At 31.2% G+C, this 16,223-nt stretch overlaps 1 protein-coding gene across 1 annotated transcript; it reads left to right on the plus strand.

Annotated features, from left to right (window-relative positions):
• Positions 1-2,628: 2,628 nt before the first annotated feature.
• On the plus strand, positions 2,629-12,839 carry LOC134696961 (membrane-associated progesterone receptor component 1-like). Its single transcript, XM_063558930.1, has 3 exons — positions 2,629-2,991; positions 10,602-10,757; positions 12,279-12,839. Exons 1-3 carry the CDS (start codon positions 2,682-2,684, stop codon positions 12,392-12,394), a joined length of 582 nt encoding a protein of 193 aa, XP_063415000.1. The 5' UTR covers positions 2,629-2,681; the 3' UTR covers positions 12,395-12,839.
• The last annotated feature ends 3,384 nt before the right edge of the window (positions 12,840-16,223 follow it).

Genomic DNA, 16,223 nt, shown 5'->3' on the forward strand with positions numbered 1-16,223 from the left:
AAATATTCATGGATGCTGGTCCAACGAAATATGTTGTATAAATACGTATTTTTTTAAATACTTATAGACATGTTTTGGAATTTCTTCCATAGTGTCAAAAATAAAATAACAAAAATATTGAACTCCGAAGAAAATTCAACCAAATGCCCCGCAGAGCGCAGCTTTATACGACCGCAGAGATCGAACCCTAAACAGTTGGAGCAAGTATGGACACAACATTCAAGCTTGATACAGCTCTGAATTTGAATGTTGATTACAAAGTTGACACAGCGTAGTTTGCTGACATAGAATGAATGTGGTCTTTCGAGCAATACACTATACTGTTGAATATAAATCTCCACAAAAAAAAATATTAACATATATAAACGACGAATCCGTAGGATGAGTTCGTTTAACTATGTTGATGAGTAATACGTGGTATATATGTTTTGTAACATCATATTTCCATTGATTGTTTGAAGTACTGTACTTGTTGAAATGAGAAATTCATGAGCTAAAAGAAGTTAAAATGAAAATATGCAAAAGGAAAAATAACTCTTATATATTTTTTCTTCGCGAAATAACAAGAAAAATGATGACGCATCATACATTTCTATCCATGTGTCGTCTGGATCTTTTTGCAGTCCCTCTGTTTATTTTAGATATGAAAAGTGTTTAAACACAAGTTAAATTTTGGGCAAAAGCCTATTAAACGTACATCACTTATCTCCAAAGTTGTATAAGGTTTGTCTTTATAGTACCTTTATTTAATACAGTGTTCCAATGCTATAAGCTGGTTCCATTATCAGGTGGACACCCTTTCCTTGACTGTTTCGGCGCTATTCACAACAATCTCCAGATGTGCGCCGACTGAGTTGATCCGAGACTAGGCCAGGAACCAGCTAGTTCTTCCACTGTTTTCTCTTCCTCCATACCCAACCAGAGGCTTCTTCCGCCTGACTCCCAACTTTCCTAGACTGGTTCGCCTGTCTAGATCAATGTGCATATTACATATTGCATATATATTTATAGAACAAGGTGCATGATTATATATAGCGGGATCCCAGTCTACCAACTTTTCCTACCAAGCTTTTTCTTACAGGTTCAGTTAGTTCTAAATCCTGGTACTTGTCAAGTTTTCTCTCGATCATAGGCTTCTTCCAGTCTTGTTTCCCATGACACTGGTAGCTCCACAAGAATGACGTGTCTGATGATTCCGGACCAAATCCCAATGTCTGGTCGGAGGGTTGTTGTTAAAATCTCTCTCGGGACGGTGGTCTTTCCCCCAACATATATTAACAAGATATAATGTGCTCAGTGTCCATGTATATAACAAAAGAGCTCTTTCCAGTTAAATACACAGGCGCTTGGGTCTATGATACAGATTTTTTTTTTTTTTTTTTTTTTTTTATTAAAATATTCAATTTTCTTTATTTATAATACATATCTATCACTTCTGTGCATGTCTCACCTAGTTTCGAGTGATTTAAACGACCCAGAGAAAATACCAAATTTTACTATCCATACTAAGAAACAAAGCGCTTGGGTCTATGATACAGATTTTTTTTTTTTTTTTTTTTATTAAAATATTCAATTTTCTTTATTTATAATACATATCTATCACTTCTGTGCATGTCTCACCTAGTTTCGAGTGATTTAAACGACCCAGAGAAAATACCATATGTATTATAAATAAAGAAAATTGAATATTTTAATAAAAAAAAAAAAAAAAAAAATCTGTATCATAGACCCAAGCGCCTGTGGTTAAATACATCTGACTCCCAGCAAGGATTTGTATAGTGGGTCTCACTATACAAATCCTTGCTCCCAGTATACATGGGTCATGATAAGTACATGTAAGTACATTTGTACATGGACACTATTTATATGTTGTTCCCATTGCTCATATGTAATTACTACAGATAAAACGTATAGTGCCTACATGTGATCCAACATCGCTCTATTATTTATAGTATACTATCCCTGGTTTGAACCCCTATGATAAATGACTGGATATGCCCCACATGCGTTTGTGTGAACCCCCCCTGTAAGTTTTTTTTTGTTTTTATGCCGGATAGAGGACTTTTTTTTTTACTTACATTGTTAAATCGCATTGGAACGACATTGAACACCCTAAAAAGTAAAACTAATTAGTGAACGGATAAGTTGAAATACAAAAAAATATATTCAAATAAAATTTTAAAAAATCCGGCCAAAAAATAAAAAAGGGGGGTCCACTCGCCCACACTGACACGTACGCCTGAGATCTGCCCCTATGTTATAGTTCTTCATTTCAGGAAAGTGTTTTATTCATCCGTTGAGTTTATTTTATAAAGGTCTTTGGACCTCTGAGAGGAAAAACCTTATTGTTTTTTTCTAATTATGCTTTAATTTTTCTATTATCCAGATTTGTTTTTGTGTTAATAATTCGTTGTTTCTTTTTGGTTTTAATATTTTATCTTCTTTCTTTCGTTTCGTTTGTTTGTTTGGTTTTTTTTGTTTGTTTTTTTGTTTGTTTTTGTTTTTTTAATTTATATATAGATCTATAAATATTATTTTTTTTATTGAAGATGTGATATATGGCTAGTGAAATGTACGGATGACACGTACACACAATTTAACTCCCCCTTATCGATACTGGTTCCTTGTCAACTACCACAGCTTACCGCCCGTACCAGTACAACATAGAGAAAATTTATAAAATGGCTGACGAAGTTGTTGACGAGACCCAAAGTGGCGGATTTTTCTCAAATCTTCTGTCAGAACTGATTGGAAGCCCACTCAATCTCTTGCTTCTTGCAATATGTTTGTTTTTATTGTACAAAATAATTGGCGGAAGACGTGATACTACACCCTCAGCGCCGAAGCCGCAGATTCCCCGTTTGAAGAAAAAAGATTTTGCACTTGAACAATTGAAAGAATATGATGGCAGGGGTCAAGATGGAAGAATTCTAATAGCTGTCAATTTCAAAGTGTTTGATGTTACACGAGGCAAACGATTTTACGGCCCAGGTAGTTAATAGAAAAATGCATGCAATGATTTTAACCTAGAAATTACACTTCAGGGCTAGTCCAAATAATTATGACGTCTTGAAAGTCTTTTATAAGTAAGGCGTTAGGCCAGGGCTCACGCTACCAGGTGAAGTGGGCGAAGAAGTCGCTTTCCCGACCGTCACTTCATTTTCCCCGACCCCCAAAAGCGAAAAGAAGTCGCCCTGTTCTTGACGATACTCGCTTTCAGTCGCTTCCCTCATTGGACATTTTCAACTTTTACCAAGTTGATGAAACATCAATTTTTTATTGATATTAAAGAAATTTAGACATAAACGATTCATTATCTTAAGAAAAGAGGTTGAAGCATTGTCTTTGAAGTCTGTAGCAGGTTATTTGATAAAAATACAACTTGTTATCACTTCGTGCATATCCACTTGTTCCGGTGCTTGTTACTCGAAAACTTACATCAACCTATTTTTGGCGGCAAAAAAAGTTTGTTTCTTCATTTAAACGTGATACAAGTTGCCTCCAGTAAGTGTTTAATCCATTTATTGAATTATAAACGTTATCAGTCAGAAATATAACTCTTTAGGGTACCGGTTATTACAGAAAATAACTTACGTGTGTTATTACAGATAATTTCTTTAAATTTTCTAAATCTGTAATAACATATGTTTGTTATTTGTAAAATTATTAAACATATAGTGGACTCTACATTGCTCTAGGATCTCTTGAGACTTTGTGCAGAAACTAAATGCATAATAATAGTTAATTTTTAAATTGAATTAATACATTTTTAATTAACCAAGGTTAATCAATGAGACAAGGCTACTTAAGAATTAACTTAGTTGTGATAACAAGGCTTAGTTATTAAAGGAATGTAACTTATTATATAAGACACTTGGGAATTACTGAGAAACTTGCGCAGAACCTCATTACATGCTCTGGTCATTATTTCTTACAACAAATTTAAATACAATGTACATTTTAATTAAGCATGATTTATGTCTGAGCAAATGCTTTGAAGTGATATAGAGAATCTGTGATAACACCAAATAGTTATTACAGGCATATTTTTTCTGTAATAACATATAGGTGTATTATTCAAAATTGGAATACTATGAACTGTTATATCTGTCAATAGTTAAGTATACATTGTACATAAAGACAATAGTAATATCAATAGAAGTTGCATACATTTTAACTAAACTTATGACGTATATTGTCCCTTTGAAATGTGTAACATACGTGTGTTATCACAGTTCTTTGATTTTTTAGTCCACAATAACAAATGTATGTTATTTTCCTGTAATAACCCTATAGAGTTATATCCCTGACTGGTAATGTTCCCTTCCAAATAACTTGTCAAACATCGTTTATTTTTTAAAATTTTCTTGCATTCGTCCACCATTGACCGATTTCTAAACTACGGATCTCAACCGGACCAACTATGACCGAAATCCGTACTTTTACAATAATTACTACGGACGCACGGATGGAACAGCTGACAGAAGAATATTGATTCCAAAGGGGGAAATAACGTATTCCACACGAATTAAAAGACTTTCGGTTACATCTTATCGATTGGTGTATATAGTTCTCTATATTTTTTATGAATTGTTTCAAACTATTGATTAAAGTTGTTTAACTCTGAGACTATCATGACTATTATACTATTATCAATATATTATGGCCCAGCTTAATAACTTTTATTTGTTTATGAAAAACACTGATTTTCATACACAAGATAGTTTTGAATTAAATTGTAATTGAAATATTATAATTTCTTTACCTTTTTAAGATAAAAAAAATTTTTTTTTTAGTGCTAGATACTAAATATTTAATTGGTAGTTTCTCACAAGAACCTGAGTAAACTTTAACAACTTTTAATTTGAAATGTTGCTTTAATTATATACTCAGATATGAATTGAACATTATAAAAAGAACATTATTTACATATGGACCATATTTTGGTACATGTATTCGGCCTTTGGTTTCTTTTTGTATCCTTTTTTATAAGTTCTAAAATTTTAACTTTTATTTTGTGGGTTGTGTTGGTGTTAGAATAGTATGAATGGATAAATTGAGTTTTTCGAGAAAAAATTAATACATTTTGATTCACCGTTTACGTGACAGGAAACCAAACAGGAAACCAATTTTTATTTTCTTTATTTTGCACAATATAATTCAAAAGGCATAAATAAACACCATTACTAGTGTTACTTGCTTCATGTTAATATTTAAAATCTATTTTCAATGTTATATTAAAGTTTTTTTTAAACATGACAGGAAACCATAAGAAACAGAAAGCATTTTTTTAGTTTTATTTTATTGCAAAATCTGCTTAAAATAATCTGAACAGTATACTTTTTCTTAAAATCCATCTTAAATGTAACAGTATTATAAAACTCCTAAATATGTGCTTTTTTTGAAAACAGTTAGTACAATTTATTCAGAATTTTCCATATTTTCTTCATTGATACAGGATACCATAATCGTTGTATCTTGATGTTTTGGCCAAAAAAAATATATTTATATTTGGTTTTGAAATTCCCGTTATATAAAATTTATTCCAAATCATTGGCAATGTAAAATTCTTTAAATCCAGTAAAGAAAAAAACTTTTAATTTGGAATTAAAATCTTTAAAATAGGCACCATGTGATATTTGTGACCTGTACACCATCTACATGGTTTCCACATTTTAACCTACTTTAGTGGGCTAAAATCAATAAAGTACTCCCTTTCTAGTCATGCCTGGTAAAAGTTTACTTTTCCTTTGACAAGTTTATTGCGTTTCTGAAAAGTGTTTGCAGAACATGAATAAAAAAAAATAATTAAAAATTGTGACAAAGTTACCAACTTTGTACATTCCAAGTATAACAGTATATTAACATGCATTTTTCATTTAATTATCTTTATTTACCTAAAATATCCAGTAATATTTACTGTTGAAGCAAAATCAATCCAACGAACATCGGCACCATGATAAGAGACGTAATTTCCATTGAATTTTCCAAGGACCCTTTACATCGTTATTGGGAAATGTAGTGTGTTTAAACGTCGGTCAAATCTGAAAACGATTTTGTCAAGTCATTGGGCATTTATTTTCACACAAGATCGTATGTAACATTATGCACATAGGAAAAATAATAGACCCCCGGCGCAATCTCTTTGAAAATTTTATTTTCCTTTTTTAAACAAGTCAAAACAAGTCTACAGATTATGTTTGCTAACATCCCGTTGGAAACAAAAACAATGTTTAGAACTAGTATATCGTATGTCCGGCTGTAAGAGCGTGATCACATGTTAGTCACATGTTTCACGTATGACCGGAAATGATAAGAACTTAAGGACAAAAACAATTTTAATAAATAACTGGACTTCTGTTTCGTGTGAAATGTAACGCATAACGATAACGTCATTTTCTTACTTAATTATTACGAAGATCAAAACAAGAATGTAAATCAATTCTGATTTACCTGTTTGAACATCTCGCGAGAGTTCATATTTGCATATTGTTTTTAAGAATTCTATTACAACAAAGCAGATTACATCATCTAAAATTTGCGTTACGAAATCGGACACAAAAGTCACGCCACTGTTCTTACATCTGCTACATAAATACTTATAGCTCTCGGCATTTTCTTCTCACTATTCTTATTGGTCGATGTTCTTTGTTATTTGAAAGCAAAAGTTACGAATTTGGCGGTGACGATTATCTATAAATCAGTCAGCGTTATGCTCTTCAGAAGCAAAAAGTAACGCGAGAAACGACACAAAAATACAGTTGCAGAATCTTTGAAATTGGTATATTTCATTTTTTTTTTCTAGGGAAGAGAAGCATACACTTGTATGTTGATAAAAATAATGGCATCTTTAGATGTAGTTACTACTTTTCTTACAGCATTGTACAGTAATTCACATTTTATCACTTTTCTATAGTTATAGGAAACGGAGCCCAATAGCAAATTATGGTCCATATGACCCTTTATACTATACATGCTATAGTATAATTCAAACATTGTAGCGCACCGTGCGAAAGAGCACTTCTCTTTCAAATCTCACCACTTCTCCCTATCAGTTCCAAAGAAGAAGTCGCTTCTCCCTATAATTCTGAAGTAGTGTGAGCCCTGAAGGCGTCAAAGAAAAAAATTATAATAGCCTTTCAAGACGTCATAATTATTTGGACTAACTTCAGGGCTTGACCTAGTCTATACACCTTATCGCTATTCCCGGCTGACCCGGCCGCTTGAACTTTTGACGTCAACAACAATCACTTTTTCATTGTGGCGTCAGACATTTTATTTTATGATTTCAATATTTTACGGGAACTTGTGTGATATCCAGTAATCGGCGGACAAATGTGATAAGGTGTATAATTTTCTACCTGCAGAACATGGTCCACAAATAGTATAAAATAACAAGAAACTCTGAGCTAGGGTTCCGCAGCTAAGCAAATAACTAGTACTGACGCCTTACATCGACAGAAGATGTCAAATCAAAATTTTAGATTAGCCTTTCAAGACATCATATTTATTTTGACAAGACTTACAGTGGAGTCCCCTGTGTTCGGGCAGCCCTTGATATCACGTATTAACTGATTTTGTCATATCAACACAGTAACACAAACAAAATCAATCTTGTTATTGTTTTAGCCTTCTGAAGGGATGACAAAGAATAAAATTGATAAGTTCAAGAGTTAATGATTTTAAAATAACTGCAATCCTGTGATTTGCCATATTTGGCCAATTTCCATTAAAAATACCTCATCAGTTAAAAATTCACTGTTGGGGATGTTGAAATTAGTGGGGGTTATTAAAAGATTAATACTTAAAGAATTGATTTTTGGGAAGGAAATTGAGGTCTGATACTTAAACAAGTGATTTTTATGTCATTATCCTAGATTCAGTACAAGGTCATCACCTGAAATGACCTGGTCATCCTAGACAACACAGATGTTGGTTCTGATAAGTTTAGTAACATAATTAGTTCCTGGATCATTAGTATTTTATATTTAAAGCTACAATAACAGTCTTAACGCTGAGTGGCAGCCTAGGCTAGTTGAATTGCTCTCAGGCCTGTAAAAATCATATCTACAGGCCAACAGAATCTAACTATAAAAAAAAAAAAAAATTGAGCTTTGGGCCTGTAGATTTAATACTTCATCATGAAGACTGCAATAAAATTAAATCACTTTTTCTAGTGATTAATTTGTACTACTTAAATAGGTGATTATTAAAGAAAGACAACTCTAACTTCCAACCTTTATCATGTTTATGGAAATAATGTTACTTCATGTACTTGAATCAGTGATTTAGAAAATCACTCATTTAAGTAAGTCCCCTGACTACAAAATGATATATAAAATGCAGGTAAGTTCATAAAGATCGTTATAAATATATGATTAGCTCCAACATGGCGACCAAGGACAACCCATACATGCCATATACATTGTATACATGTACATGGTTTCTGCTGGCGGTCGAATAATTATTGTGGCGATAAAAATTCGTCATTTGGGAAAGAATTTGGGGAAAGAAATATAGAACGATTTATTTTCCTCCATCTTGTTTATTTACCTTTTCGAGTTTCTCGGACTTTACCCGATCAGACAATATGCGTAATTGACCTTGACCTCATTAAGAAAATCAATAATCAGCTGATTGCATTTTATAGCTATCGAAAACAAAGGACTAATTTATAAAGGTGTTGATTGAATTGTTTGACATAATGATATGGTTAAATGGCTTCTGCTAAATGTCACATACAGAAATTTATTTACCACTTTGCAACACACGTGTTTGAAGCAAACTTTTGACGTCTCCATTTCCTATGAAGATAATTTGAAAAGAAAGCTGTTGTTGTGACGTAAAATGTCGGAAAGCGAAAAAAATCTCCGATTTAAAACTGTAGTTATCCTTTGACTTTAATATAGGTAATTGATTAGGGAGGCTACTTTAAAGTCGTTTGAGTGACACGCGTGTTTCAAGCATAGTTTTACGTCTCAACTTTTTCATTTCGATGGTCAAGAAAAGAAAACTGTCATTATGAATAAATCTACCCCAAAGGTTTGGAACAACCCCTCGACACATCAGTATTTTTCCCTACCATCTATACTGGTATTATATAATCAAAACACGGCCATTAATTTTGTTGATTCCAGGACTTATATCTTTATTATTATCAAAAGTATAGGGGCCCCTTATTTAGAAAAGTTGTTTAAAATACAATGAATATTTTTCCCTTTTTAAGTTAAAAACAAAATCTGTTGTTTTAAAGTAAATGTTTAGTGTTTTTTCATTAAATGTGGACTCTAAAATAAGTTTGAGAGAATAATTATAGACACAATGGGTCAAAATCACCTTATTTAAGGGAAAAGGGGGGTGGGGGTAGAAAAAAAGTTAAATTTTAAACAAAAAGTATAGTTATGTTACTTGGTGAAAAAAATAATAAAGTGGTGAAAAATATATTGTTTTGGCGAAAGAGGTGGCGAAATAAATGTACAAATGTATATACACCATGTTACATTTTGTTGCCATGTTAGATGAACACTTATTGACACTATCTTTATAAAGATCTGTATCAATACATTTGTATATATATCTGATCAAAAAGTTCAATAACAATCATATTATTTGTTTGTTTGTTGTAATGTCTTTTTTAGACGAAGGAGGGGTTAGTATATATATTGATTTACTGAAGATGTTGTAAATATCTTTTTAACTCTACAAACTTTGAAATTGAGAACAGAAATGGGAATAAGTCAGACAACAAATCGACTAAATTCATGTACATGTAGTAGAAATCAGCTGAAGGCCACCAATGGGTCTTCAACACAGTGAGAAAATCCTTCATCCAAAGGCGCTTCTACTAGCCCCTACACTAAAATTTGTTCCACATCAGTGATAAAAGATGTCGTTCTGAACTCTGAAATATATAAATGAACTAAAATTATAAATCATACTACATATAGACGAACAAATGCCAGAGGCTCAAGACTTTGAACAGGAGCAAACATACATGTACGGCAGAGTTAAACATGTTTTTGAGATCTCATTCCTACCCAATACCTTTAGCAAGTCTAGACAATGATGACCAAACAAACACAAAGTTATAGGAACAGTAAAAGAAGTCTGAGTCAGATGTCAGAATTAGTAACAAAAGAAACTAAATAAAATGACAATGATACATATATTAACAAATGACTGCTAGCCGTCTCATTGGCACTCATACCACATCTTCTTATATCTATATAGTACAATCACAGGATGTACATGTATAAGAACAGAGCCTTGTCATATGAATCAAAGAATAACAAAAGGCATTATTGAATTTGGATTTACTTCCACCCATGAAATCTAGTGTTTGAATTGGCATCCAACTAAGGTCATGAACATGAATAATAATAAAGCCACAGCTACATTAAAAAAAAGCAGTGTAATTTGCAATTCTGAGAGTGCTGAGTAAAACCTATTAAAAAGTCTAGATATCATGATATATTATGGTTGTATCATTATTTTCGAGACTACAGATAAAAAACTACATTTCCTAATGGTTGTTCCCCTTTGTTCAAGTTGTTGTTACATTAGTACATGTAATAGTCTAAATCAAACTTCTTGTATTTCAGATGGTGCCTATGGAGTATTTGCAGGCAGAGATGCATCAAGAGGTCTTGGTACTTTCTCACTCAATGAGGATGCTCTGAAGGATGAATATGATGATCTTTCAGATCTTAATATGGAACAGATGGAAAGAGTCAAAGAATGGGAGATGCAATTTACAGGTAATTTAAAAAAAAAAAACGGATGTCGCAAGACGTTGGACCAAATATAAAATTGAAATTGTTTTATGTTGACTGTTGTCAGGAGTGCAACTTGTACAAGCAATTTTTATTTTCTTGAAGAGGTAAATAATAACACGATTAGTATACTTATATAAGTTAATTATAATGTTTGATTAATCTCCCCTTATTTTTCTTAAAAATTTACTTGTATAAGTAATTTTTTTTCACAATTCCTCAAAAAATCTTCTCCATATAATATCTATATGTTTGTACACCAACAAAAACATTACAAAGCAAAACATGAAACACTATAATTATGACAACGCTAACTGTATATATCATTTATAATCATGGTAAATGAGTCCAGCCTTTGATAGGGCTAGATCTCTAAACATGATAAATGAATATGCATTTTTTGTTGTCTGCTTACTAGTAGTTCAATTTAAAGCACTTAATGGAAGCCACCTAAGCTGTTATCGTATTCAATGATGACTGCCATTTCAGGCATTTGTACTGAAAATATACCTTTAAAGGGGATTTAAAGACACACCAATAAAAAAAAATCATGCATTGCAATATTAAACTTACACATGATGATATGTACAACATTTTTTTTTAAATATGTTTACTTGATTATAATTTTGTCTTTAAAGGTATTTTGTTCATATGGCATGTATCATGTACAAATGTACAAGATGTATGATATACAACTCGTCTAAACATCAACCCAACAATGTTAGATCTGTAAATTTGCTTTCGCAATTTGGTTCTTCCCTCGCCGGGATTCGAACCCATGCTACTGTGATATCGTGACACCAAATCTCCTGCATTGCAGCCGTCCCGCTAGACCCCACGACCACCTGGGCTCTCAAAAAAGAGCTTTATACATGTACATTTAAATCATGTAAATACATGAATGATTTGTGTACATCTAAAAAGCCTCTTGAATAATCAATTACCTTTCATATGCATAAATATTGTGATGAACTATCAACAATGTGTCATGCATTTGCCAATTTCCAATTTAATATTTTAAAACTATAAAATACTGGAAGAAATTGTGAGCAGCTGAATCTTTTAATAAAAAAAAAACATCCTGTAAGCTTCAAGTTTTGATAGTAAATCATTCATTTGATGTAATAAAAAAAGAAAAAAAAAAATTGAAAAAAGGGTACATGTTTTATATGTTAGCTCATTTGTTTCCATCTTTAAAAAATAACTTCTACTTCAATAGATCAGTTCTTTTAACATTTAAGTATACAACAGTCGGGTGTGGTACTGGTGAAATTGATATCCAAAGATAAAGGGATAATTGATTTATGTAGGAAAATTATAGAAAAGTTTGTGAAAATATGGAAAATCAATGAAATTAGCATTTGAAGATCAAAGAAAACACCAAAATCACTTAAATAGGTGATAACTGAATATAAAAAAATCACTTGTTTTAGTAGCACCCCTGACTGTACAATGACATTAACCTGAAAAAACAAAAATTGAATTATTCATACAAATATTTTGCAGAGAAATATGATTATGTTGGACGGTTATTAAAACCTGGAGAGACGCCCAGGGAATATTCAGATACAGAAGATGAACATTCAGAAGACAAGAGCACAGAAGAGAAGAAGAAAGACTAGATTGTTTTTGTTAAGTTGTTGAATGGTGCTATCTGCCATGTTGAAGCTGCCAACTTATCTGTCTGGACCACATTGACATGTTATAAATCCATAAGAGTGCTCTCCCTTTGTAGTAGTCCTGAATCATTAGCACGTATTAAATCCAAAAATGTTGTTGATATGTTATGTCCAAGACATACAGTTCTTTATAGTAGTGTGATTAACACATGTTGACGCTAAAGCGTAAGATTAACAATGATTCATATTATAGATATCTTGACCATATCAAGGATTTACATACATGGTTTTTGTGGTCAGTTGTTGCAGCTTAAATGAAAGAAAAAGTATTTATTTAAAATCTTGTACACGATTGTCAAACTGCTTTTAGTCTTATTTTAAATTTTTTTTTACTTTTTCATATTGTAAAATTGTATATGCTATTTATATTAAATGAGTATTACATGTATGTTATTTTTATCTATTTTGGGGGATCAAATTGTGCAATGATGTCACTGGTTTAATTTGCTATATCTTGCTTCAATTTCATGAGTATAATATATACTAGTAGTAAAAATTCTTACAGGTTACCTTATATATATTTTTCATACATACTTCAAACTGAATATTTATGTCTGAAATAACATAAATATTTAAAAAGTAATATCCAAAATAGCAAATTGCAAAACCTTTTACGAAAAAGAAATAAAGTGTACTTTGTGTGCACTGGTTAATCGAATCATTCTAGAATGGAGAGGGACCAACAATACTTCCAACAACCAATTTAAGTATTATTTCACTATCTTTTCTTCATATTTGTCCCCAAAGACTTTGAAATGTCTGGTACCTAAATCTTAAATCATGATTATACCTTATCATATATCTTGTAAATGCTCAGTAGAAGGAAAATAGAAAGAACCTTATCAGTATGAATATAAGTGCCTGATCTCTATTCTTGAGGGGCGGTACAAGAAGGTGTCATCCCCAAAAAAAATTAACCGTTCTCTCCTAGATCCCTGAATTATTTATTAATTCCTCAGTCCCAAAAGGTGAAAATCCTGAATTCTGATGACAATAAAGATGAAATCTTGAATTCCTGTTAAAATAAAGACCAAATCCTGTTTCTCGAATAATGTCCTATTGCTTGCTTTTACTAGATGAACAAAGGAAGGCTTTGTTTATGATTTGACTTCTCATTGTTAAAGGCCATACAGTTGCCTAAAATTCCTTTGCTCACTTCATTTGAACTTTGGTGTAAAGTTGTCTTATTGGAAATCATATCACATCTCTTTATTTTTATATAAGTAGGTAGATGTATGAACTCTACTCTTGAATCCCTTTGTGCATTATTATGTTATTGGCTGATACATTTCTAAGCATTATTTAAATTGAAAATTAGCTTTAAATATCCATGTTGCTTAATGTGAAAAGCTTGCATTGAAAGTATTTTTTTCTAAAGTTTATAAAATCTTTTTATGCACTGCTGCAGAAAATTTAATTTGAAATGCATGCTGAAAGGTTGTCATTTCTATATGTGCTACATGTATATTGTTATATATTTTTTTAATTCATTGATTTATTCCAAGTTTTACTTGTACTGTTTATCTCAAATGAGATAGAATAACTAGTTTTAAACACAAACAAGAGCAATTATGGAAACACTACAAAGTAATTTATTGTGTTATTCAAAGCTACAATTATGTGAGTTTATAGTTTGATATATGCAGTGCTTTATTTTTTTCAAATTAAGTGTGTTGTCTAATGCTATAGTGTGGGAAATATATAGAGATTGCTTTAAAATTGATGATTACTAAAATTTTTGAATGATGGAGCTTTTGCTGTAAATTCACAAAGTATATATTAGATCATAATACTTTTTTAGAATGCGTCTAAGCTAATGTTTGAGTCAGTTTTGTAAATTATGTAGACAAAAGCCACTTAATTTAATACAAAAATGATTTTAAATTAAGAACAGAATGAGTCATGCTGTTTGAGGTAAATCTATGGTAAAATCTTTTGAATTACTTCCCTTTATATAAAACCAATTAAAAATGTCAATAACAATAATTTTGTTTCCATGCAATTTAATCTACCATCTTTACCATCTGTTTAAAAAATACATATATGTTCAAAAAGCAACATTAGTCTAAAATAACCATATCAGAGACAACCATTTTATTTAGAAGCTGACATTGAATTTGCTGTTGTAGGATTATAAAGCATAATATTTCACAGGTGCAGGTATTTTTCAATTTTTCACTATTTAAGGTGGTACCTAACACTTCAGGGAGATAACTCTGTAAAATCAGCAGAATGTTTTAATGACTTAGAAGTAAATATTAAGCTTCCCAATGATCAAAATAAGTGTTTGTCAAACTGCTATATAACCAGTGTAATTTTTCTGATATAACGGTGGGTTCAAATTTTTTGAAATTTTTATATTTTTGTCCAATGGTCAAAGTAAATACTTTATAAAAATTTTAAGAAAATTAAACGAGCCAAATTAATTTTAGTTAAAGTGTTAGGTACCACCTTAAGGTCCAAGGTACGTTGAAGCATAATTATGTGAAATGTCAATATTTAAGTAGAAGATGGAATGGGATTATAGTCTGTAAAAGTAGAACAATTATTTTTCAGAGCTTTGTTATTTTCATTTTGTTTGCTTGAGTTTTGATTCTCTCGTTTTTTTCTTCATTGAAAGATCTCTTTTCTATATTATTTTATTTTGTGACATTCCATAAAGTTTTTGTATATTTCTGTAAATGAGTGGTTTGAAAATAAGTATTTGATGTAAGTTTTAACCCCTCATGTACTAATGTGTTATATATTGCACTAGAATCGGTATGACTTGTGGGCAATAAATGATAGATCTATAATATAGGTTTGTAAAGGATTTTCGATCAGGATATCTTGTGCACTCAAATGGATATTTGAGATTGAGACCAAATTTGATCATAGGATGTGCCATATCTTTTTTTATGTTTTAGATTTTAGATTTTAATTGAGGAAAAAGGGATTAACCACCCAAGGAAAGTAATGTTAAAATAAAATTGAATGCCCATAAATACTATTGAAGTTTATATTGTTAAGGACTATCAAGCTAATACAGACAAACTTAACTTACTATAGTCTTACTCTATACTGCAAGTTCAGAAATAATGCATGCATTTATTGTTGTGATTTTTGAAGAATGAACAAAAAGCCAGATTAATTATTGTAATTTTGGTTTATAATGCCACATGCAAATTATGCAATATTTAAAGCATGATAAGAATTTGAAATGTTTTTTTTTGTTGGCAACACCCAAACAGTAACAATTTTTACAATAATAAAAACATTGCATATTTTTGAATATACTGTACTAGTATACATGTATGAGTATGTGAATTCTGGTACTATCGCGATATGGCCATTGTGAGAATACTGATGTGCAGTCTTTATTTTCAGATAATCAGATAGTATATCTAAAACTAACTGAGACAAAAAATTAGCATAATATATCTAAAAACCAAATATCTTTAGCGTAATTCTAATTCAGCTAGTACAATTCATATGATTTTTGCAGTCTCAAAAAAATCTTTACCAAAATATTGACCTGTGAATGATATGCATAGTCGTTCTCATTAGCAGAACTTTAAAATTAGAGATAGTCCCATTTGGTTTGGTTATATCATGTTTATATATTTGTTATGTGAGAAACCTGTCAAGAACACATTTGCTGCTTACATATGAATGTTTGGGTGAATATAAAAATGAGAATTGACAATTGTTTGAAAGACAATTTTATTGTTCTAGTCTGTGTGGAGTTGCACTGAGAATTGTAAGAATTGTGTATGGTTGAAATGTATATATT

The sequence above is a fragment of the Mytilus trossulus genome, chromosome 14 (genome assembly GCF_036588685.1).
Source record: "Mytilus trossulus isolate FHL-02 chromosome 14, PNRI_Mtr1.1.1.hap1, whole genome shotgun sequence".
In the NCBI taxonomy this organism is placed as follows: domain Eukaryota; kingdom Metazoa; phylum Mollusca; class Bivalvia; order Mytilida; family Mytilidae; genus Mytilus; species Mytilus trossulus.